Below are 25,242 nucleotides of genomic sequence, written 5' to 3'. Positions count from 1 at the left end.
CAGTGGTTGCCTCATGCCTGAAAAAGAACATTGAGCTGCACAGCCAAATCCAAGTTGTGAAGTGGTACCATTTCGTTGATAGCCAGACAGTCCTTGGTGCAATACAGCGAGAAAGCTATGGCTATCAAACATTCTTTGCAAGTAAGATTTGAGTGATTCAAACCAACACAAGGATCCACGACTGGTGGTGGATTCCTGGCCCACAAAATATTGCTGATGTCATCACAGGAGGAGCCAGCCCTCAAGAATTTGATGAGGACACAGGGTGGCAAAAAGGTCCAAAGTTTCTGAGCTCGCCAGTGGAGGAGTGGCCAGTCACATCAGCCAAAGAACTCGCAGCCACTGCCAGATAGAGCGTCAACAAGCTGCAAAAGACTGACAAGGGCCATGGCAAAGCATAGCATTTCATAGTTTAAAAGCTAAATCATTTAAAACATTGTATAATTTAAATACTAAAGTGAATAAAATTAAAGCTGCTAGCAGCGATGAACGGGCCCTCGCCCCCCCTCAAGCATGTCGGGCTGTGGCGCAGTCGGAGGTGGCGCAGGTAGACGTCTTCATACGCAGGCTTTTATTTGACGTTGCATGATGTGGTGAAATATCACTGCCTGTGTCCACTATGTGGCGCTAGAGATCACCCACCAATTATGTCATGTTGTAGTATGTGATGTTGAGAACACATCCTGTAAATTTCATATAAATCGGATAATGTTTGTCATATGAGGCTGACTTCCTGTGTCCAGTATTAGTGTGCAGTCTTTAAACCCACAGACAGACATCAGCAGACATATGGTTTCGGCCGCCGATATTAGCAGAAAATGCATATCAATATCGGATCGGCCTGCACGGGAAATCCCGATCCGGACTCCCGATCCAGTTTGTTTTCAAAACTCCGGTCCGTGTTTGCCAGCGCACCGATGTAGGTAATCCATTCCAGTTTTTTTCAGCTTTTCCCCCCAAATCCGGTCCGCGTTTTTCAGCACACCTAGCGACCTGTCCAGCATCCCACTATTTATTTTCTACTCAGCTTTTTTGTGTGTTTTGCTTTTTTAATACAGTTTACAATATTGTTTGCACTGATGGCTTTTTAAGCCTTGGTTTACACTCTTGTTGTTCAAGAGCAGAGCATTGATGCCAATTCAGTTTGTGTGGTTAATTGACTATTTATTATTTTGTCTATTTTGTGTTTATTTAACCCTGTTAAGAATAAACAGGTCACCTTCTCATTACCAACCATTGTGGATTATTCAAACTAACCTAATTAAGTTGGCTAGTTGTTCTTAAGAGCAAAACCCTTTTTCAACATGAGTATAACAACAAAATAAGTAAATATCTTTAATCTTTAATACATGCTTGGATCGGCCGGTATCGGCCTATGCTAAAAGCTACAATATCGTATCGGATCGGAAGTGCAAAAAGCTGGATCGGGACATCCCTAGTTTCTTCCCTGGAGACGACTATTCAAGTGTTTTCGAACTTCTTCCCTATTTGAATATGCTATACATTACAAAGGAAAAAGAAATGCAAATGTGCCAATATATCTAAAATAAACCTTTTCTGTGGCCTCTCAGATTTACATAAGCCGGTATATTTGGAGGTAAAAAACCAGAACAACAAGAGTGACGCCTTACCTTACAACTTCACTGTCTGCATTTCCACCATGTTTAATTTTACCAACATCCTGCAGGTAACATCACATTAACACTCATTAATTTTCTCAAAAATCCTTACCCAGACAGACAGAAGAATGAAATAAGACTTGTGGGCACATTTTCGTCCCCTAAATACTGTGTTTTATTGTAGTTGGTCCAGAGTTTGGAAATGATGCAGTTACTGGGGGTGGACAGAGTTGTCATCTATAAGAGCGACTGCAGCCCTGAAACACAGCGTGTACTGGACTACTACACAAGAAAAGGTGGAGTATGGTGTTTTTTTGTATGTGTGTGATTTTGTGTGTTTCCTCCACCTCAACTACGCTAGCAACTGCAGCAGAAATACTTTACCTACCCATCAACTTTTCAAACTTTCAGCACTCTCAGCATTATTGTCTGAACAGTACATTGTCTTTCTACTCCCAGGAGGATTTGGAGGAAGTTCCTGGAAAACCTTAGCTTTAGAGCTATTATAGGGGAAACACTTCATTCACACACTTCACTTGATTTTGAATTAGAGTAAAAATGAATGAATTTGGAGTTAAAATACGACTAAATTAAACAAACTGAAAATTGCTGAAAGTTATATGGACATTTCAGGGTGTTAATTATGCTAAGATCAAATCTTACGCATGTGCACCTCATGAGCAGGTGATTGATACCACAGATTTAATAAGTTTGGGCAGTTAAAGTTTGTTGGGGCGTTTATATGAGCAAACCTCACAGAAAAAAAAAAGTCCAAGATTTTTAGTATGATGATGCTCTTGCATGAGGCCCACTGATCCCAAATCCTGCTGCTGCTAGAAGCATACAGTATAGGTGCCGAAGATAACTACCAAGAGGCCGTTCCTCAAAGTTATGCATAGGGGGTCAGGGCTGATTTTTGCTTTTTGACTTTCGTCTAACCTTTGTTGTTATTCGTATAAATAAATGGATTATTATATGTCTTAAGGACTCCAATGGAGTCAAGTAATTGAAGAAAGAAAAAAAAGGGTCAATCTTTGCACTTGGATTACTTGCCCTCTTTTGTTCTTCAGCAAATGGACCTGCCTGTTGTTGACTGTGGTGACCACATCACTCAGTAAATTCAATTGTATCTAGATTTACCAGCAGATTTAACAATAGTGAAACCAGTTAAATTGATTTAGCTTTTTGGAGTTTCACAGCTTTTATGTGTAATTTATTATTTATTGAGGAGTCAAGCAGCAATCTGCCGTTAAATTCAGATAAAGTTGTAGTTATTGGGTGGATAAGGTCACCGTCATACAGAGGAGGGCATGTAATCCATGTGCACGGATTGTGAATTCAGAGGCAGGTCTTACAAATCTACCACATGACACCAGGGGGACTCTCTAAAAATGTATTAAAATAAGAAAAGAAAAACACTGTTGGGAAGAACTGGTCACAACCATTGGTTTTAAGGGTTAACTGGTCAAACAGGTTGGGAACTTCTGAGCTGAGAAGTCTTAAAAATTAAACAAAATACATGTAGATTGACACGTATTAGGGTTTTCTGATCTGGACAACATTTGTCTGTTCCTTCCTAAACAGTTACAAATCGCTCTTGGAGAATAAGTCTAATATAAATAATAATAAAAATATGTCACATAATAATGTCTTATGTGACAAAGCAGTGATTCAAGTTTGGATATGTTTACTCAAAAAACACCTTGGCTTGGGTTAAAATAAGTGCATAGTTAAGTGGTCATGGTCAAAAGAAATCAATGTTGACTGTCGGAAGTCCTATATTATGTTATGTTATCTCAGATATCTGACCGCATTACCCAGACCTCCTCCCTCTTCAGAATTTCAGTGTATTAGTCAGTGTATTATAAAATCACCCTACGTCTTCTTTCCTCCTGACAGACAAGAGTCATGCTTGCTCAAAAAGACTTTGTCAAAACTTGCATTGTGTTATTTTTCTTGGGACGACAATCGCACTAAAAGAGACTCAAAAGCTCAGTAGAGCTGCAGATTTTGTGATAATTTGGTGTCCTTCAAAATTCTTCAAATGTCTCCTCAGGTTTAGTAGAGGTGATTTCTTGGACAATATCCAAACATCTGAAACCATCTCACAGCTGGAAGCCTGAGTATGATCCAGGTGACATCCACTATGTCGGCCAGATACCCGCTCTCACCGACTGTGTCTACAGATACATGTACCAGTCCAGATATGTGTCCCTGCAGGATATAGATGAGCTCATACTGCCTCAGTCAGTTAACAGGTAGACATGAAAAAAAAACGATTTGTTTCTAAATGAGATATTTGACTTTTGATTAATTGTTTTGTTTTGACTGTATCGGCCTAATTTACTAAAGGTTTGCATTTGCAAAAAACATATTTTTTTGCGTTTTTAAGCCCCCAAAACGCTGTTGCCGTTTAAACGAAAGGCACATCTGATAAAATATTTTGTCGGTTTCACCCGGGAGCGTTGTCGTGTAAAGTGGGCCTGAATGACGATGACTGGCGACATATGTGAAGAAGTGGCATGTCATAAAAACCACATTAAGTCCAATATGAGCATTCTCACAGCGGTCGCACAGCCAGAGATCAGATCAAGGATCAAATATGCAGATGGCCCAGATCTGATGTGAAAAAATCTGATGTCACTCAGATAGAGGCAAAAAAAATCTGATTTGGGCTACTTAAGTGTGTCATGTGAACGTAGCGTTTGATCACACACGCAAAATAGTTTTGAACATGTAAGAATTTGTAAGCAGTGTGACAAAGTGGGTGAGAGCACACCATTTGTCCCCAAACAACACATTTGTACCATAACTTATTAATTTAACTATACTTGTTTGTTTGTTTGGACCATAAGTTAGTCAGTAATCAAACTTTGCAGATACTTACTATCCCGAGTTTGTTTGTGTTGTGCAGTATATTTGGTTATAAGTTACATTTCAGCAGACTTTTGGTAAAAATAAAACACACACTTGTATTAAGTTTAGTTAGAGTTGATTGGTTTAGTTTGAGGTCATAAGTTTAGTATTTTCTTTCTTTGTTACTCACCATACTTACCATGTGCTCAGGAGACAAAGGGAGGAGGTGGCCTACGTTTCCTGAATTTATAGACTGGTGACATCATTAGTGATGTCACTAGGGTAGAACCATGTGGGGGGGTGGTCTGTGAATTATTGTATAAATTATTAAGGGGGTTTGTGATTTGATTAAGTTTGGTTGCAGATGTAATACAGGGAGGCTGTATAAAAGTGATGACATTTGAATGTTAGTTAAATGTTAATCTTGTTGTTACTTACCTGTTTCAGGAGGGGCTCAGGACTTACCTGAGGAGTGGTATAGTCCACCTTCATTCAGAGTGCGGGCTGATGAGGGCGCTATATAAGCAGTAGCTTTGAGACTGCTCTGGTAGTGTGTAGCTGTGTACACGTTACTTACTTTTTCCTTTATTTTGTTGTGTATATCTTTTTGGTTACACATGTAACACTTTTTATTATAATAAACTACCGTTGGACAACTGATCAAGCCTTCTGTCTGCCTCCTACTGAAGATCGTACCACTTTGGTCGGCCTGTACCACAAGCAGTCATAAAGCATCACTTAAGGTCAAAGAAGAAAGTTTATGAATAAATATCACTTAATGTACTAATGCATTATATGCACCGCCATTAAGAACTATGTTGTATATTAGTGCTTATGCAGTTCTGTAATCATAACTTCACTAATAATCACTTTTCTTAAACAAAGTTCCAAAGTGCGCTAATTGGGAGCATCAGACACACGAACAACATTTGATTATATAACCTCCACCAGAAGAGAGAAGAGTTGGATTAAAAAAGGTGTGTTTTAAGGTGAAGAAAATACAGAAGTAGCAGCTTTGTATATGCCATGGTCAGCAGATAATGTAGAAGGCGCTACCTTTCATTTGAAATACTTTTATGTTAATTAGTCATACATAACTACTGACTGCAGTATATGTTTAAATGTCTATGTATAATATAAAGTGTTTTAAAAAGTGTTACCTGTTCTTTTTTCTACCACCAGCTGGTCGGACCTGCTGCCACAGCTGGAGAAGAAATACGGCGTTGACAAGTGCTACATGTTTCAGAATAATGTGTTCCCCTACACCGTCACGCTGCCTCTTCCAGCCTCACAAAAGCAACCCATAGAAAGCCCCAGCTGGAAGAATGTGCCTGGGGTGAACATACTGGCTCACCTCCACCAAAGACCCGTAACAAGAGAGAATGAACGTGATGACTTCAAGGTAATCGTTAACCCCCGAGCTGTGTTCCGAACCTCCGTCCACGGACTGCTGAAGTCAGAGAACGGCTGCGCCTGGGTTGACAGGAATATAGCTCGGATTTACCACACAAGGTAGACTGCTGGTCTTGAACTTCTAATTAAATCATATATGTGCAACTAACAATTATTTTAATGATTGATTAATCTACTGATTGTTTTCTCAATTAATAAATGAATCATTTGGTTATCAAAATGTCAGCAAATAAGAAAGAAATCCCAATTGTAAGTTCTCAGAGTCCAAGATAACATCAGTTTGGTCCAAAGCTCAAACATAATCAATTTATTACCATAGAATAGTGTGATAATCACTAAATGTTTGACATTTGTGAAGCTGCAGCCTGTACATTTTTACTATTTTTCCTTAAAGACTGTGTAAAGTGAATTCAGATTCAGATTTTCTTCTAAACACATTAAATAGGTCATAAATGTTTTCTAAAAAAGGTGTAAAAAGCATTTCAACCATTTAGATTTGAATTGTGGAGCTAGGCTTCACAAACTGTGTTTCAAGATTTCTGTGTTCAGGATTTAGTGTTACCTAAAGCAGCTGTGATTAGCATAAACCCGCCCCTGCTGCTGTAGAGGTATAAATACATTCAGCGCACACTACTACTACAGTCTACAGTTAGCCAGTTAGCCGCCGAGGTAGCAGCTGAGTTAGCAGCAGAAAGCTCTCAGAAGTAGCGTCCATGTTCCTGGTATACGTGGTGACTTTGATTGACAGGTGACACTTGGTAGAGGGCGGGGTTTCAGCGAACACAGCGTTTGGGGGCAGAGAAAGAGGTTGATTTTTGAAGCCTAATTTCATATATTTAGCGATTTCTTTTAATCATTCAAATTGGGTGGTGGTTAACAACACACTTTTCTGTGGTATGTCAAACACATATTTATTCTTACTTTACACGGACTTTAAAAGAATTAGACCGTATTTATTTTTCTTTATTTGGGTCTGCATTACTTTCCACAAAGTGGTTGATCGTCTTCCTGGGGTCCACACAACAACAGCAACAATACATATAAAATCATATTCATCAATAAAACAAGAACAAGCAAAACAAGCTAAATGTAAATTAGGGACCTCTGTGAGACTGTATGTTTTTACAGGAAGTAGAAGAAGAGTTCTAGCATGAGTGATAAAATAAACAACTAGCTGAAGCTAGTAGAAGTTCAACTGAAGCTTTATTTATATGAGCATACGAACTTTACATGGTACCAGGACGGGGTTAAAGAAAAAGAAGCAACACAATGGATGCAGTAAAACCGCCAGGTCAGTTGAAACTGACTGGAAACGTCGATGCAAGTTGGAGAACATTCAAGCAGCAATTCCTGCTGTACATCGCGGCGGTCGGAGTGGATCGACGAGCGGATGAAAGAAAAATAGCCATGCTGCTCACCATCGCCGGCCCAGAGGCAATTGAAGTCTTCAACACCTTTGTGTTTGCTCAACCCGAAGACGGAGAGAAGCTTGAAGAGGTCTTAAAGAAATTTGACGAGCACTGCATGTCAAAGAAAAATGAAACGTACGAGAGATACGTCTTTCGCTCGCGCTTGCAGCGCCAGGGTGAGTCATTTGATAATTTTCTCACCGACCTCAAGATTAAAGCTCAGTCCTGTAATTTCAGCAAACTCAGAGACTCTATGATAAGAGATCAAATAGTTTTTGGAACAAATGAGAGGAAGCTCCGAGAGAAAATGTTGAGGGAGACAGACCTCACACTTGCCGGTGCTATAAAAATATGTCAAGCCAGTGAGCTTGCACGACAACAGGTACTGACTTTCAGAGAGCCTGCTCACGGAGCAGCGCACCAAGACAACGAGGCAGTGAACGCCGTGTTCGTGAAAGGAAAGCCACGGTGCAGATTTAAAAACAGTGACACCAGGAATAAAAACAATGACAAGGAGATGTTCGCTTGCAAGAGATGTGGTGGACAACACAGACCAAGACAATGTCCTGCCTATGGAAAAACATGCGCAAAATGTAAAGGACAAAACCATTTTGCCAGAATGTGTCTCTCTAAGAAGAAGGGACAGGGTGTACACACAGTGCAGGAAGAAACAGACGACAGTGATGATTTGAGTGACACATTTTTCATAAAAATGGTGTCACATGATGAAGATGTTAAGACACTGTCCTCCAGAATAGATGATTCAGATCAGGCTGTAAATACAGTAACAGATGACAAATGGACTGCTCCACTGTTAGTTAATGGGACAATTGTAACATTTAAAATTGACACTGGGGCTAAAGATAATTTAATCAGTGAGAAAGATTTGAATGCACTGACTGAGAAGCCTAAAAAATTCACAGAAAGAGTCACACCCCTGAAGGCTTATAATAATCAGCCAATACAAATAAAAGGTGGATGCAGACTTAAAGTAATGGCAAAAGGCAAACAGCATAACCTGTTATTCACCATTGTGCCGAATGGACACGAGTCTCTCTTAGGAGACAAAGCATCTGAGGACCTAGGTCTAGTAAAGAGGATCTATCAGATAAATGCTGACAGCATTAAAATAGTCAAGCAAGGCAAAGGACAGGAACACAAACAGTGTGAGGGAAGTACAAACATAGTGGAGAAGTTTCCTTCTGTCTTCAAAGGACATGGGACTTTACCTTACACTTACAAAATACAGCTCAAAGATGATGCCAAGCCTGTAGTGCACGCCCCAAGGAGAGTGCCAGCACCACTCAGAGCTGGCTTGAAAAAAGAGCTTGAAAGAATGACTCAAATGGGGGTCATTGAACGAGTGGAAAAACCCACGGACTGGGTCAACTCCATCACATGTATCAAGAAAAAGAATACAGGTGCCTTAAGAGTTTGCCTTGATCCCAAAGATTTAAATGAAAATATAAAGAGAGAGCATTATCAGATCCCAAAACGAGAAGAGATACTGAGTGAAATGACTGGTGCCCCCTGCTGATGATACGGACATGATACATTTTTTTGACAATCTGCAGTTTCCATGTATAACTCCTGTTCAAATAAATGAGATGGACCAGCCTTTGAAACTTAGTAAAATTGTTGACTCAATTAAATGAATGCAGAGTGGCAGGGCCCCCGGTTCAGATGGCTATCCTATAGAGTTTTAAAGAAAATTTAGTGACAAACTAGCCCCCCCCTTCCTTCTGAAAATGTTCAATTACTTTCTGGACCAGGGAGCCTTGTCTCAAACTCTTAATGAGGCTTCATTAACTTTACTATTAAAACCAGGTAAAGAACATTCTGACTGTGGCTCTTATCACCCCATATCTCTTTTAAATGCAGATTATAAAATTCTTGCAAAAGTTTTAGCTTTATGACTCAAATTGGTCACACCAAATATCATATCGCCTGACCAAACCGGCTTTATGAAAAACCAGCACTCCTCTAATATTCGCCCGCCTCCTCAATATTCTATTTTCTCCAGCATCCACTGAGACCCTAGAGTTGGTGGTCTCTTTGGATGCGGAGGAAGCATTTGATAGGGTAGAGTGGGGATATTTATTTTTATCTTTTGTAGTTTCAATGATCTACGTAAAACATTTAACCTCCCAAAATCTCACCTATTCCGATACTTCCAGGTCATCACTTATTGTAAAACAATCTGTAAAACATGATTAAGTGATGTCAGTTTCAACACAAATTTGTGTAGAGCTGCAACTAACAATTATTTTCATTATTGATTAATCTGAAACATCATAACATAATAATTAAAAATCAAAGGTTGCACTATAAAGAAATGTTTTAAGTCCTTTTTTAAAACTCTCATTAATCTGTGGTGCCCTCTGCTGGTCAGGAAGGGTACTCCACAGACAAGAGGCAGCAGAACAAAAGGCCCGATCACCAGTGGTGCTGCGTTTAGTCCCGGGGAGGAAGGGGGGGATTAGAGTTTGTAGAACGGAGGGATCGTGTTGAGGTTAGTGAGGTGAGTAGTTATTTCATGTGGGGGAGGGGGCATTGCCATAGATGCACGGGTGAGTCAGGAGGGAGACCTTGTATTCAATTCTGATGGAGACGGAGAGCCAATGAAGTGAATGACCCCCCAATCAGCTAGGGGCATCTTTTTGTATTTGTTTTCAATGACAGTGAGGACTTGATCATGAAGTAAGTGCTGTGAGGGCTTAAACATAACTTTACAAAGTTTAACCACACTTTTGTTGCCACAAGCAGATATTGTATTTCACGAGCAGATAAAAACTAATTAAATATTATAATTCAGTATCAATATTTTACAACACTTTGTAACACTTCCTTATTGTGGAGGTAAAAAAACATGACCATGGTGGCATTAAGTTTTATAGGCTTAACACCAAACACAGCATCCATTTCCTCTTGTATTACACTTCCAGTATCTTAGGAACCACTGTATCCATGACACAATCTAAAGATGGATAAAATATATTTTCTTTTAAACAAAAGAACACTCCTTGTCAACATTTTTCATTTTAATAGCCTTCCTGCATGTTTGTTTACCAGTGTTTCCATGTCTGTTAATGACTTCCTTAGCCTCTTCCTCAATGTGGGGAAAGTCAGTGGCTCCCTTGTGCATTTAACTTTTATCTGGAAACTGGATGATGCTATTCTGAGCAAGAGGAAGTGGCTCACCGGATCAGATGTCCGTATTTAATTGCCTTTTTAGCATCAGGGATATAGCATTCGTTTTAATTCCCCTATTGTGTTTGTCTGTTTCTTCGTCACTTATGAAGAGGAGAGCTTCACCTTTAAAGGAGCATAAAGCAATTTTAAAAAACAACAAAAAAGAAAAAGGAAAGAAAAAGAAACATTAATATAACATAAGATGAAATGTTATAATGTAATATACGACTGAAAATAAAAAGTCATAATTTTAAAATAGTAAAAAAAAAACATAGAAGCTGCAGGTGGCTATTAGAATTTAAAGAATTATTCAGGTTTCTTCTGTAGATATTTATAAATCAGCAATAACAATTTCATTTCCTTTTTTCACTTGCTGTTGACCTCTGTGCTCCTTTTTGGTCACTGAACTCGTCCAGTTCTCTGAGAAATTGAGAATTTCAACACAAACTCAAAAGGTTGTGGTATGCAGCACAACAAGCTACTTTCCTGTAATTCATTTTTGGAGCTGTCTCTAAACTAAATATAGGACCCATTGTCTTCATGATGAAGGAACATGTCACCCAGTGCAGTGATGTGGCTCATTTACATGTTTTTAATCATTTTTGGTCACTGACAGAGGTCTACGGCACAGAGCAATAAAATAATACAAACACAATACCTGATAGTTGATCCATTCATTGTTGGTTTGGATCCAAACATGAGATTTATTGACAGTATAAGAAAAAATATAGAAAATAACCACAATTGTCCTTTGATTTAAGGCAAGGCAAATTTATTTGTATAGCACATATAAGCAACATGTGGCAAAATTAAAAAAAAACATTTAAATACGATTAAATTTGGAAATAAAATTCAGCTAAAATAGAGTGATAAAAACAGGAGAATAAAAAGTTACAGTGTAAGATATTAAGCTTAAAAAATGTTGATTTATGAAAAAAAGCAGTCACACACAGAAAAGTCAGAGCAGACAGAAAATTTAAATAAAAGATTCAATCCGGCCAAACATCTCATGGCTGTAAAAAAAAAAGAAAGAAAAAAAAAGAGTGCACCTGGTCTATCAAGGTGAATACTCAAACAAGCATAGCAAATAGTAGCAGCTTATCTGCAGTCCATCAGATGTGACAGAGACATATCTTAACATGCTAAACAGTCCATGCAACCTTGGTTGTAACAATGCACCTGTGTACATTCACTGTATGTTCAGTAAATCCAGTGGTTTAGTGATTTGTTTGTCTCCTCTTATCTGCAGTTAAATGCTTTAGGCTGCTTAAACCTGTATTGGCTTTAACCAAACAACACAGCCTCTAAAACACTGTGACCACAGAAGCTGTTTTGGGTTTTTTTTAAGTCTGAGTGCCTCCTATCACACAAAGTATCGTCTACTATTTAATTTCTTTCATGCACATGGCCCACTATTGCCTACTATAGCCTAATTACGTCACTGACCAAAGGCAGTAGTAGGCAGAGATTGGGATGAGTCACACAGCAGAAAACAGCAGCTACACAGTGGTCACAGCCTGCATCACTCCCATCAGATACGATTCAATATGAACTGATGACTGACTGAACACTGAAATATTGATTAATGTACACAGTCACACCCAGTCCTGGTGGTTTCCATATGTGAACATGAGCTCAGGTGAACATATTTAACAAACCAATCACAAGACAGATGCATGCCCAGGGCTGGCATTGTATAACCATTTCAAAACATGATGCTAAAACAGCCTTCCTCATTTAATAAATTGCAAATTAAACGTTTAATGATTAAATCCAAAAAAATAAATACATAATCCAGACCCAAGTTGAATTTATCGTCCAGTTTATTGTTTTGATTGTGAAGCTTGCCACACATACACACACATAGGAAGAAGAAAAAAAAACCTGATACTACATCGTACTAAGCTCAGCTGCTGTTTCACATAGAAATCACCTTAATACAAAAAAGTCTGACATTTAATTTGAACCTGCTGCAAACCTGGTTTAACAGCATTCAGTAAATGTTTAGTTAAAAGAAGCACATTTCTATGGCTCAGGTAATAATAATAATAACTTAATTTGTATCACACCTTTTATACAAGAAACGCAGCTCAAAGTGCTTTACAACAAAATAAATTACAGTGCTTCACATTAAAAGGAGCATAAAGCAATTTTAAAAAACAACAAAAAAGAAAGAGGAAAGAAAAAGAAACATTAATATAACATAAGATGAAATGTTATAATGTAATATACGACTGAAAGTAAAAATAGTCATAATTTTAAAATTGTAAAAAATACTACATAGTAAAATTAGCTTTAAAAAAATGAATAAATACAATATATACAGTAAAATCAAGTAAAATCCAACATTTTAAAAGAAGTTCAGTGGTGCATCAGTGTGGAGATGAAAAGAAAAAAAAAGAAAAAACTAAAGTGAAGAAGTAAGTTTTAAGCTTTCTTTATAAAAAATATTTAGCTTCCCTGATATCTAAAGGTAGTTTGTTCCCTAGTTTTTGGGGCATAATTGTATAGCCTTTGTGAAATGCCAGTTAACTAGACTATATATGATAAAATATGTGTTATGTATTGTTCCAGTGGTATTAATCACCTTCCTCAGTGGTTGCTAAACTGGAAAATTAGGTACACGATTCTCTCTCCCTGTCCTCATTTTGATCCCACTGCCATGTACTTCCTCATATTGAGTAAAATACCTGAGCTGCTGGAGTTAAATATTAAACTTTAGTGGCAACCCATTTAGCTTGATGTATTATCTTGCCCATGGAGTAAATGTTGTCTGTACATGTCTATTTATCTTTGAGATACTGTATCAGATTATATATTTTAGATCTATTTTATTATATCAATTATTCCTATTTTATCTCTTTTTTTTAACATACTTTTTTGATGTATAGGTATTCCCTCTTTGACTTTGACTACATTCTCTTGTGTTGATTTCCTGTATGGGGTCTCAGTAAAGGTACATCTTATCTTAAACATGACACCTGATTTGAATGTTTTCAGATGAACATAAGAATCTAGAACACTCCTCTGATAAAGTTAATGTTTAATAATAAAAAAGCACCGCTCTCATCAAGTACAGTTAAATAAAGTTAATGATTTAAAAAATGTCCTCCCAGGGGGTCAGTTTCGGTCTCAAAAAGTTTAGTCAATTGATTACCTATCTCTCTCACCTTGTGTTTGCTTGTTTTTTGTCCATATGCACTTATATTCTCTCCCCATTTCCTCTTCCTTGTCCTCTCTTTCGCTTCTTTATACTGAACAATCGACCATCTTGGAGACTTTACGTCTGGGGACCCCAGATTTGCGAGCTAATGGGTAGAAAAAGTATATTAATGTCTGAATGTCATAAAACAGCTAAACCAGGATAAAACTAAGATTTTAGAAATAGGTTCTAAAGTGTGACCATTTCTCTCTGAGTGACACAGAGAGACTGATGCATGCTTTTATTACAAGCAGGCTGGACTAGTGTAATGCTAAATGGTAAATGGACTGTATTTACAGTTAGGTCCATAAATATTGTAATTTTGGCTCTGTACACCACAATGATGGATTTGAAATGAGACAATCAAGATGTGATTGAAGTGGAGACCTTCAGCTTTAATTCAAAGGGTTAGACAAAAATATAGTTTAACTCCTGAGACCTGAGCTTTTGTTTGGTTTGCATTTTTAATTTCTCCTAGATATTTGGGATCAGTAGGATCTGATAAGTACAAAAACTAAGCGTTGTCTTTGAACAGGAAGTTGTTTTTGATAATTAATTAATTAAATAATTAATACATTTTACTGTATAGCACAATTCATTTACCAGTGTATAAAACTATTTATTTCTTTACATTTACACCTTCCTTTTGTATGAACGATAATGATACTTCCTGATTAGCAGTGTCGTAGCTTGTTGCTATTGCTAAAATAAGTCAAATTTGTATATCAGCATATCAAACTACAAACGTTATAAAGCAAAAATAAACAAGTTTCAACCATAAAATTTGAATAAATTTTGTACCTGGTCCACTTTTATATGGGGCTGTTGATTGACTCGGCCAAGATGCCTGCCATCTCGTTTTTACACTGTATTGTGCTTTTGTGAACACTAGGTGGCAGAAAAAACATGTACGAACGAGTGAAAGTAGTCACAGCCAAGCAGAATGAAGTATAAGGTCCAGCAAACCCAAAATGTAATGTCTCCATATGAGGACGCAGGGTAGCAGGAGCTTAAAGATGTTAGGAATTGCAAGCATTTTTATATACAGTCTACTTATTTCAGGGGCTCAAAAGTAATTGGTCAAACTAAATGATTATAAATAAACTTGAATGAGCTACTCTGATGCCACCGCTAATGCTTTCAGTAAGACCTGAAATAGAAGTCAGTTCAATCAGATGAACATTCGTTAACAATGCTCAATTGAACTATGAATAGACAGCCATCTCTATGTAGTCACCATCTTTATGTGATGCTCTTTTGCCAGATGTGCCTATGCTCGTGATTACATGCAAAAGACTTGTTGCACTTGTGGCATCAAGCATCATCAGCATCGACTCCGGTGAAGTGTAACCAGACTTTTGAGCATTAAGTTCTCTCCGCCATTGTCACTAAGAGCAGAGTCTCTGTCTGTGTGCCTCAACAACAAGCAGAGGCGTTTCTAGACCCCCTGGGGGCCCTAGGCAAGAAGGACCATGGGGCCCCCCTGAATAATGATGAATGAAGTCCAGGACTACGGATCAGTAGAGAAATCTTTTATTAAACAATGAACATATAAAATAAATCATATATATATATATATATACATATGAAATTGTGTAAAAATCTGCCTGTCTCTGCTCCCAAGCGCTCTACCAAGTGTCACCTATCAATCAATGTCACCACCTAGCTAGGCTGCTAGCTCGGCTAACTGGCAAAGGAGCAGGGTCAGGTTTATGCTAATTGTTGGACCCGCCCACTAAATCCTGAACACAGAAATTTTAAAACAGTTTGTGAAGCCTAGCTCCACAATTCTTGAGAAATACTGTGTTTAGAAGAAAATGGCTGAATCCACTTTACACAGACTTTAATGTGCAGTAAACTTTTTTGGTGCTTGGTGGATGACTGGGAGCTTGGGATAAAGTGGCAGGCTGGCTGGCAGCACTACTTTTTTTATAATGTAACACACATAGCTTACACATTCCGACTTACCACTGTCACGTTTTTTCTTTTCATCCTCTTCTTGTTTTTTTTCCTTTTCGTGTGCCCAGAGAGATATGTTCGCTTCATTTTTTCATCTGTGTGTTTAACAGCGACCGCACGACGATGCCAGCTAGTAGGGGGGCCCCATTATGGAGATTCCCGACATGTCATTGCAGTGTCTACGGTGGTTTCAAGTTGTGTCGCTGATAGGGAGCGATATCAGCCGTCTGTCGGGCCCCCCCTACTAGCAGCTAGCCAGTGACAACTCGGAAAGGGCCCTGTGCGGGGGATTTCCGTTGCGTTGTTGTTGCAGCGTCTAAAGCAGTTCCATTATTTTGTCATTGACGTCAGCCGTCCCTCGGGGCCCCCTTCAGCTCGGGGCCCTAGGCAATTGCCTGGGTTGCCTGCCCCGTTGCGGCGTCCCTGACAACAAGATGAGGGAGTTCAAAAACAAGAACAGACACACAGAAACTTAAACAGCCGTGATGTTCTACTGCTGGTTACTGCAGGACAAGCTATAGCCTGATTTGATCACGAAAGATAAACTCTTATTGCTCTCCTAAACATGGCCGGAAGCCAACAGAGACTGTATCAAAGGAATAGGGGAAGAAACAGTATCTGCAGAGGGCAATTTTCATATCTAGATCTCACATAATGTTTGTGCCCAAACAAAAAAATTCCCCTGGGGAATACTGTATAAACACGTCCTGCGAGACTGATTTAGCACACATACCAAAAAGCACAAAAACGAAAAAAGCTTCCTGTCTGCAAAACAAAACAAAAAAAGATGCAATCTGTTTCTTTTTAGTCCACAAGCAATGGTGTTGGTCTTGGTCTTGCCATGAGTGTGTGAAAGAAAAGTGTTTCATGTGACTGATTATTCAGTCTAAAAAAGGGAACCGTGTCACAGAAACTGTAAGTACGTATGAACTTTCATTAATCTTCAAGACCTGCTTCCTTAATGATGTGCGTAATAGTGGCTGAGATGAAGAGTGCGATTTTGTTTATCTATCTATTTCTCACTCTGTGTACTTTGTGTCTGAGCAATGCTTCCTGACAATTCAGTATTTGTTAAATTAGCCTTGTGCTTTCAATGCTAAAATCCCTCACGTCATTTTGGAGAATCATCCTATTTGTGCTTTAGGCCCTCCCAGAACTGACAGAGGAGGTAGGAAGAAGAGAGTTTATTTCAGCCGTTTTTACAGCTCCTTCTGTTTCATTTATTCCATGATCGACCTTTTAGCTGACTTAAAGACCTAAGAAGTTCTTGACAGATGCAAAATGACAACCGCTCCACCATGTTTAGGAGAGTTTGTTTCCCTCTGTCTGTTAATTAGCTCTCTCAGCAGTGTCAGCCTTCTCACTAGCCCTAATGAACCAAACTAAAAAGTGCAAATAATTCAGATTTTTAACAACCTGTTTTAAACATGATTGGTGTGACAGATGAAAAAACACTTCCTGTTGAATACTTTTATAAACAATGTAAAGGAGATTGAGTGAATTATGCTCAGAAACTCAGATAACAAGCAAAGCAGGTGTTATTTCTTGTACCAGTGTCTGAGATGTGTGTATTTTATGTGTGAATCTTCATGATTGGTGGGGACTATATGCTCTGGTTTCCTTAAGCTCACACAGATGAGTAGTAACTGTGTGAGAAATCTTTATTCTTGATGACAAGAACAAAGATTTCATTATCTCAAACCACACAAACCCCTAGGATGTTTCATAAACTTGCTTCTGCCTGTTGAGAGCGCGAGCTAGTCCTTCCTTCTTGTGACACTAACGCTGCAATTTACGCAATTTATTATCATTATTAGTCAATCTGCTGGCCGTTTTCCAGCTTACGCAATTGATTGTTTGGTCTATAACAAAGAGCAAACCAGCAATCAGTTCATATTCAGTCTTCTCTGTACTGAGAACTGAAATGTTTCAGCATTTTTTAGCTGCTTATCATCTCAAATCATCACTGCTCCGACTTGGACTTTTTTATTTTTACAGCTGAGCTCTTGCAAAACTCTTAAGTTGTGTTGCGTTACTGCAACCACGAATTGTCATGTCAGCTCTGACTACTTGCAAATTAATCAACTTTTTTTTTTTAAATCGACAAGGGGCAAGCGTGGGAAATTATTGTGTGAATATGTACTTCTGAAAGGTTAAAAGTGCTTGGTATTAAAAAGGCATGTTCCTTATCGAAAGAGATATAAATAACACCAGTTTGTGCTGAAGCATATCCTGCTATGCCTGTACACGTATAACCATGCATAGCGTAGTCATAAGAACTCATAACAAGAGATAAAGGAGTATGCATCACACTCTCCAGGGCTCACTTCTCTGCAGCAGTCTGCAGTACATTCATCTGCCTTTCTTCAAATGTGACACTTCCGTATATTGCTGATAATGCTTTGTCCTCTGTCATACTACTTTTCTCACATACTTATCTCACTTCTGCAACAGGAAAGGAAGATTAATGCCACTGTAGCACTATAGCCTGTGTTGCTATTGTCTTTGCAGCCCAATATTTCCTGCACATATTCTGTTCAAGTTATGCGCTGTATCTTTGAAATGAAAATATTTAAATAATTTGATTGTGAATTTCTAAAAAAACATTTATCGCTTTGTCATTGTGGGGTTGTTTACCATGTTGAACCTGATTTCATTTGTGCAGTTATTCTTAGTAGATCACCCGCAAAACACACTCTAACTAGACGCACAATCTATTGCACTACGCATCCAATTCAGTACCCTTTATTTGGGATCTTTGTAAATCAGGCCCATAATGCACTTCACTTTCACTGCACTGTAATTATAGGTGTAATAATAAACTTAACAGGTTTAGAAATCATTGCTTTGCTATGTCATTTCCAATTCCAAAAGGAGCTCTCCTATGTTTTTTTTGTATGTTGTATTTCCCCAGTGCAAAATTACAGTTTCAATGTACATGTATGGACACCATGGTCCACGACATCAACCTATATCAGTGGAATTATTCATATTGTGGATCCAAATAAATAATAAAATATTTCCAATCTCAACCCAACACACCTCTCTTCCTCATCTCTGACTCAAACTGATGTAAAGCTCTGTGTACTGTAAATCAACTTTTAGGTGTTTTATGTCTAAGAGAACCACTCATCCTGGTTGTAAATACTAGTCAGTGTCACTATGGAGCGACAGATAAACCTGTGTTGTTACAGAAATCCATTGTCTAAAACAGCATGTGTTTATTGGAGATGTTTAGATTGTAAAGTAAGCTGGAAATCATTTCACTAAATTATTCAGTATGTTTTGCCACAGTTCTGTTGTTTGGGGCGGCTGTGGCTCAGGAGGTAGAGCGGTCATCCATCAATTGGAAGATTGGCGGTTCAATTCCCGGCTCCTCCAGTCCACATGTTGATGTGTCTGGGCAAGGTACTTAAACCCCATTGCTCCCATTGCTGTGCCAACGGTGTATGAATGGTTAGTCTCCCTCTTGATGAGCATGTTGGCACCCTGTGTGGTAGTCCCTGTCATTAGTGTATGAATATGAGTGAATGAGACATAGTGTAAAAGCGCTTTGAGTGGTCATAACGACTAGAAAAGCGCCATATAAGTACAGTCCAGTTACCATTTCCATTTAAAGGAAGCTATCAATAAAGAGAGTCAGTAGATAAAACCTCCTACTCTCTCCTTTGTTTCAATTAAAGTAAGAGCTGCTATTGACGATAAATGGGATGACTAAATAGAGGATAAGTGATATCTCTCTCAGAGACTTATCGTCTCACTCCTCCCAGGCTTTACCCAGAATTCATTTACGATTCACTCTCTGATACAAAATCGATTGTCTTTTAGCAACCATTTAGCTTGTGAAAAAAAGGATGGCTTCCTGTTTGCTGACAGAATGGTGTAATTGATATGAAAGGTCTCATAAATATTTAAAACACTTTTCTTGGTTGTCAGACACATTTTAATAAATGTATGTGAAAAATACTTAAAACAGAGCTAATAAATTGGTGAATTCTTTTTCAAATTCACATGCATTCTTAATATTCCACCAACCCTAACCCCCAAATAAGTTTGGTCAATTTGGAAATTATTGCTCCGTTATTAGACTTGAATTATCCATGATAGACAGTTGGCTCACCTGCTGCTCCATCTGGTTTAGAGAATCTATTATCACAATATTTCAGGAAGTTTATTGTTACTTGATTACTTTACAATACCTCCTTTATTAGCATAAAGTAGCTAATGTTATCTGAAGTGTGCACAGTTTTATTCCTAGTAAGTGTTTGCTTTGGTAGGGCATATTTCCAGAGCATGCACTCCTTATTTTGATGGTCCTGGTGCCAGGTTTACATTGTTCAGTGTCACTGACTGCCTTTAGATCCTCCTCTCCTCTCTACTGTTTGTGATGTTAAAGGTTCACAATTTTTTTCTGTCTTAAAACAGCAGTTAGGAGTCCAAATCAACACTGAAACCTGTTTCTTTGTATTGCTGTAATCATTCCTCCTGCTCATACTGACCATTATATTATCCCTTCATCATGCATTTGTCATCTAAATGAGTCAAATCAAGTCAATATCTATCAAAGATACAGTCCTTTTAATGCCAAAGTCCTTCTTTTTGTTGCTATACTTCTACCGCAGCTCAACAGGGAAACACTGTCCGAAGAAACACAAAGAGGGAATAATCTTACTAAAAACATATCCTTTTACATGAATGATGACAGTGAGAAAAACCTGTTTCAGTGTTCATTTGAGCACTTGACTATGATTGCTGTGAAATTGTAAACCTATCCTTTAATGTCACCTTAATGCAAGGGTGTCAAACTCAAATTCACAGTGGGCCAAAATTTTAAATTGAACAAAGCCGCGGGCCAAGGTTGAACAAATGAACCTTTTAATATGGAATCAAACAAGTTTTGATTTTACAATGAATATTGAACAAGCAAGGCTTATATAACTTAAAAGTGCAGGCGTGCAAAATCAAGTTGATAATAATACTAATAGTAACAATAATAGTAATAATAGTAATAATAATAATAATAAAACATATCAATGGCATATTAAATAAAATTTAAATAAAAATTGAATGCCTCCTTTCTGTTTGCAGCCTTCTGAGGTAAATGTCAAAATTAGCTTCTTACACAGGCTAATACATTTGAAAATAAAATAACATAACAACTATGAATAAATCAACAATTCAGGCCTTGGAGTAGCAAGAAAAAGTGCATAGAAAATGTATTTACTGCTCATTTTGCGACACACTGATCTACTCTGATGCGGCCAAGCCAGATACCTGGCATCTTTTCTTGGATGATCAATGTCGGGGCTTAGGGTTTGAGCTGAGGAAACCGTCATTATCGAAAAAAGGTGTTCGTCAGTCAGACGTCTCCTGTGAGAAGTTTTCGTCATCTTCATTGAGGAAAAAAGTTGCTCACATAGGTAAGTGCTACCAAACATGGAGAGCAATTGAGCAACTTCAGTGCGAAGCTGAGGCATCGTGTCAGGGATGAACTGTGGAAACTGTGCGGCCCCAACAGCATCAAACTTTGACTTCAGCGTTTCATCACACTGGAGTTCAATCAGCTCCATTTGGAGGTTGGTTGGTGCTTTTTCCACATCAACTGCGAAGGGATTACTAAGCAGTTCAAATCTAAGTTTCTGGACATCAAAGTCGCCAAACCGCCGGCTAAACTCAGCGCCGAGCGCACTGAGTTTTTCAGCAAACTGTGCGCACACGTCGATAGAGATCTGTGTTTTTATGGTTTGGCAGCAGGGGAAATGGCCAAAGTTTGCTTGTAGCATCTGATTCTCCCACAGGCACATCTTCATTTTAAAAGCTCTCACTGACGCATACATATCTGTGATGATGCGTCCCCGCCCCTGCAGCTGCAGGTTCAGCACATCGAGGTGGCTTGAGATGTCACACAGAAAGGCCAGCTCACACAGAAACTTTTGCTCCCGGAGCTCTGCTGTGTCCTTCCCTTTGCTTTCCAGAAACTGGCATATTTCTTCACGCAGTTCGAAAAATCTGTTCAGCACTTTTCCGCGGCTTAGCCATCTCACCTCTGTGTGATACGGCACATCTGTGTATTCTGAATCACACTCTTCCAGAAAAGACTTAAACTGGCGGTGATTGAGACCTTTGGCTCTTATGAAGTTAACAACTTGTGTTACTGTGGACATAACATCCTCCATCTTCAGCGCTTTACCACACAGGGATTCTTGATGTAAGATGCAGTGATAAACAGATAATTCACCTGCACAGTTCTCTTCGCGCATCTTTTCACGAATCCTGCCCACCAGTCCATTCCTTTTACCACTCATGGCTGGCGCACCATCAGTGGTTAATCCCACAAGTTTATTCCACGGAAGGTTTATTTCAGTTACACATTTGCAAACCTCCTCAAAGATTTCTTTCCCTGTGGTTGTGCCATGCATTGGTTTAAATCCCAAAAGCTCCTCCGTAACACACAGATTTGAGTCCACGCCGCGGACGAAGACAGACAGCTGCGCAGTATCAGACGCGTCAGTGCTCTCATCCACAGCAAGGGAAAAACAAACAAAATCTTTTCCCTTCTCCATCAACTGGACATGCAGATTGGTGGCAAGCTCGCATGTGCGGTCAGCTATTGTGTTTCTGCTCAGGCTTACGTTTGCAAAGGCTTGCTTTTTCTCTGGGCACACTTGGTCACAAACCTTCATCATGCACTTTTTTACAAACTCTCCCTCATTAAAGGGTCGGGCTGATTTGGCGATTTCTTGTGCCACGATATAACTTGCCTTTACAGCAGCCTCACTTTGTGTTGTGGCTTTTGTGAACATTTTCTGTTGTGAAACCAAACCTCTTTTCATCTCCTTTACTTTCTGGCTCCTTTGAGCCGTGTCCAGGTCCTTATATTTGTCCTGGTGTTTGGTTTCATAGTGTCGTCTAATATTGTACTCCTTAGTTACTGACACGTTGGCTCCACAAACAAGACAAACAGGTCTGTCTTGTATACATGTAAACAGATATTCTGTCTCCCACCTGTCCAGAAAAGTTCTATTTTCTGCCTTTCTTTTCGCCATTTGTTGGTAGGGTAACACAGTGACAGCTGTCGTTTGAGGTCGCAGTGTGGGGGAGAGGCACGGAGATGCGGGGTGTGCACATAGACTGTATATAAGAAATGGACGTAACATCCGTGACGTCACCCATTGGTTTGTGGACTGCTGCTCGGAAGCCAATAGTATCGAATCTAGGCAGCGCCATCTTGAAAATTTCAGGTGCATTCTGGGAAAAAATGAACACGGATTCTACTTATATGGGCATGAGGCGGAGTCATGAACGGACGTATGGGCGCCAAAGCAACAGCAGAGCATTATGGGATTTGTAGTACAAGCGATGAATGCGGTGTTACAGCGCTGCCGCCGTATAATACCGGCGGGCCAGCTCTAATATTAATTTGAAATTGCCTCGCGGGCCAAATATAATTACACTGCGGGCCAAATTTGGCCCGCGGGCCAGAGTTTGACACCTATGCCTTAATGTTTCATTTTTGTATTAATTTCAGGCAATATTACGGATTCATTTTGTGTAAAAAGTCACAGTAAGGATGTATGGATGAGAGGGACTACATCTCCAGCTGACCCCCAGTAGAGCATGTGGCTAGAGGAAGCGTCCTTGATCTTAAGACAATAGGCTGAATGGATGAATGTTCACAATACAAGCAAATGTGACACAAACACATTTTTTTCTGAATGGTGTAAACACGAAAGTCGCACGTCCCCACAGTTTTATGTTTTGGTCGGAAAATGTGAATTTGAAGTGTATACCCTGCTTCACCTGCAACAAATCTGAAGACCTCCTGGTTTTGAATGACAGCATTTCAATCAGCAGAGACAAGTGAATTAGGCAAAAATAGTTATTTATTATATTATACTGATGGTTAGGTAGTGTCAAAAGTCTTGAGGGATTTCAGTGCTGAGCAGCAGCAAGATAGACCCACCCCATGCAGTGCAGACACTAGTGGTGGTGGCTGATGACTGATGCGGTTGAAGTCATGCACTGATGAATCTGCAAAGACTTGGTGGTGATGGGGAAGTGGTCGGGTGTTCAAAACAGCACCAAGAAAGCACCAAAGCAGAGAGAGAGAAAACATGTTTAAAAAAGGACAGCTACAATATGATAAGGTGACAATGAAGGTTTGTGCCTGGACTTTAACAGACCTCTTCCACTGACCCCATAGCCCTAAAAAAAGGGGTTAGGGTTTTTTGCAGCAGTGCAATGCCGAGAGATATTCCAGTGAGTGTTTGAGTTATCTCAGTATATTCAAGTTCAAACCTCTAAATGTATTGTGTATTTTCAGCATCTCAGGTTTTCCAGTACTGGTTGTTATGCACCACTATAATGATGAGCACTCTAACAATCATTAAGCAATGACTGAGGAAGTAGCAGTTACATAATTCATATTAACCACATTTCAGTCAGGAACGCTCTTGTCATAGATTAAACCATTTATTGCAACAAATGGAAATACAGTTTTACTTGGTGCTGAAAGCTCCACTCTAAAATGCTCCCTGGATTAGCCATAAGCATGCTGAGCTAAAGCAGGGAGCGCAATGCAAAACCCCCCTGCAGAGTGGGCCGAAGCAAGACATGAAGTTGACCCTTGAGCCATGATGGGATCGTGAGGCTGCGGTGGTGGAGGCAAGGTTTGCCAGCAGCAGCAGCGTAAGCAACAGTGTCTGTGTAGCAGGATCAGACAGACACATCCTCCCACTCACCCTGCAGACACACAGGATGTTGATGTGGAGTAGGACAAAGGATGTATATGACGTACATACACAGACACACACACGCACACAAACACAATCGGTCACAATCACATGTATGTGTGTAGACAAAATATTCAGGCTGTGTTGCCTGGGTAACCGTGCCCACATTGCCCGTATGGTAGATCCGGCCATGCCTGTTCCATGAATTGGTTTTGAAATCATTATAGTTTATTTAATGTCTGTCACCTATATGATTTTTGTGGTGCGTTACAGGCTGTTTGTAGTGGTGAAATTCCAGGATTGGTAAATTGGTTTGGATTGGTTTTAAAGGCCTGTCCCTTTCAAAAGTCCCCTGATCAAGTGTTTTCCCCCTGCTTGCACACTTTGCATTTGACATGCAAACCAGAATACAGCAGAAATTATATTTTTACTGGATATTTTCAGGTTGTTCTTGACTCTCATGGACTGAATTCAGGCTTTGTATATTTAACCTGATCTAAAAAGCAAAGTAGATAGTTAGAAGTACATTTCTGTACACAGGAAGGAGGAATGAAGTAAGTGGTGTCTGAACTTTGAAGTTTTATTATTTTTGATTATAGTATAATATTTATGTTCTCAAATTGGTGTAGTTGTGTAAAAATGGGACATAAGTAGAACATACATGTCACTCCCTTTTCTTTAGACTTCAGGACAATATGGAAATACAATGCATCCGGAAAGTATTCACACCCCTTCACTTCCCCCACATTTTGTTATGTTACAGCCTTATTCCAAAATGGATTACATTCCCTTTTTGTCTCATCAATCTACACACAATACCTCATAATGACAAAGCCAAAAAGGTTTTTTAGGAATTCTTG

At 39.1% G+C, this 25,242-nt stretch overlaps 1 protein-coding gene across 1 annotated transcript; it reads right to left on the bottom strand.

Annotated features, from left to right (window-relative positions):
• Nucleotides 1-15,980: 15,980 nt before the first annotated feature.
• On the bottom strand, nucleotides 15,981-22,696 carry LOC133981037 (general transcription factor II-I repeat domain-containing protein 2-like). The gene is made up of 2 exons (XM_062419925.1): nucleotides 20,894-22,696; nucleotides 15,981-16,073 (listed from the first exon to the last, which is right to left on the bottom strand). The coding sequence occupies exons 1-2, from the start codon at nucleotides 22,694-22,696 to the stop codon at nucleotides 15,981-15,983; spliced, it is 1,896 nt and encodes a 631-aa protein (XP_062275909.1).
• Between the last annotated feature and the right edge of the window lie 2,546 nt (nucleotides 22,697-25,242).

This window comes from Scomber scombrus, chromosome 5 (genome assembly GCF_963691925.1).
Source record: "Scomber scombrus chromosome 5, fScoSco1.1, whole genome shotgun sequence".
NCBI lineage: Eukaryota > Metazoa > Chordata > Actinopteri > Scombriformes > Scombridae > Scomber > Scomber scombrus.
This window is presented reverse-complemented; position numbering and strand designations above follow the sequence as displayed.

What these genes read in the sequence shown, in the direction of transcription:
- LOC133981037 (XM_062419925.1), bottom strand. Translation starts at nt 22,696, where the DNA reads ATGGCGAAAAGAAAGGCAGAAAATAGAACTTTTCTGGACAGGTGGGAG. An exon ending in GGCCGCATCAGAGTAGATCA is followed by an intron (nt 16,074 to 20,893) that starts GTGTGTCGCAAA and finishes TCTTGTTGTCAG; the next exon opens with GGACGCCGCAACGGGGCAGG.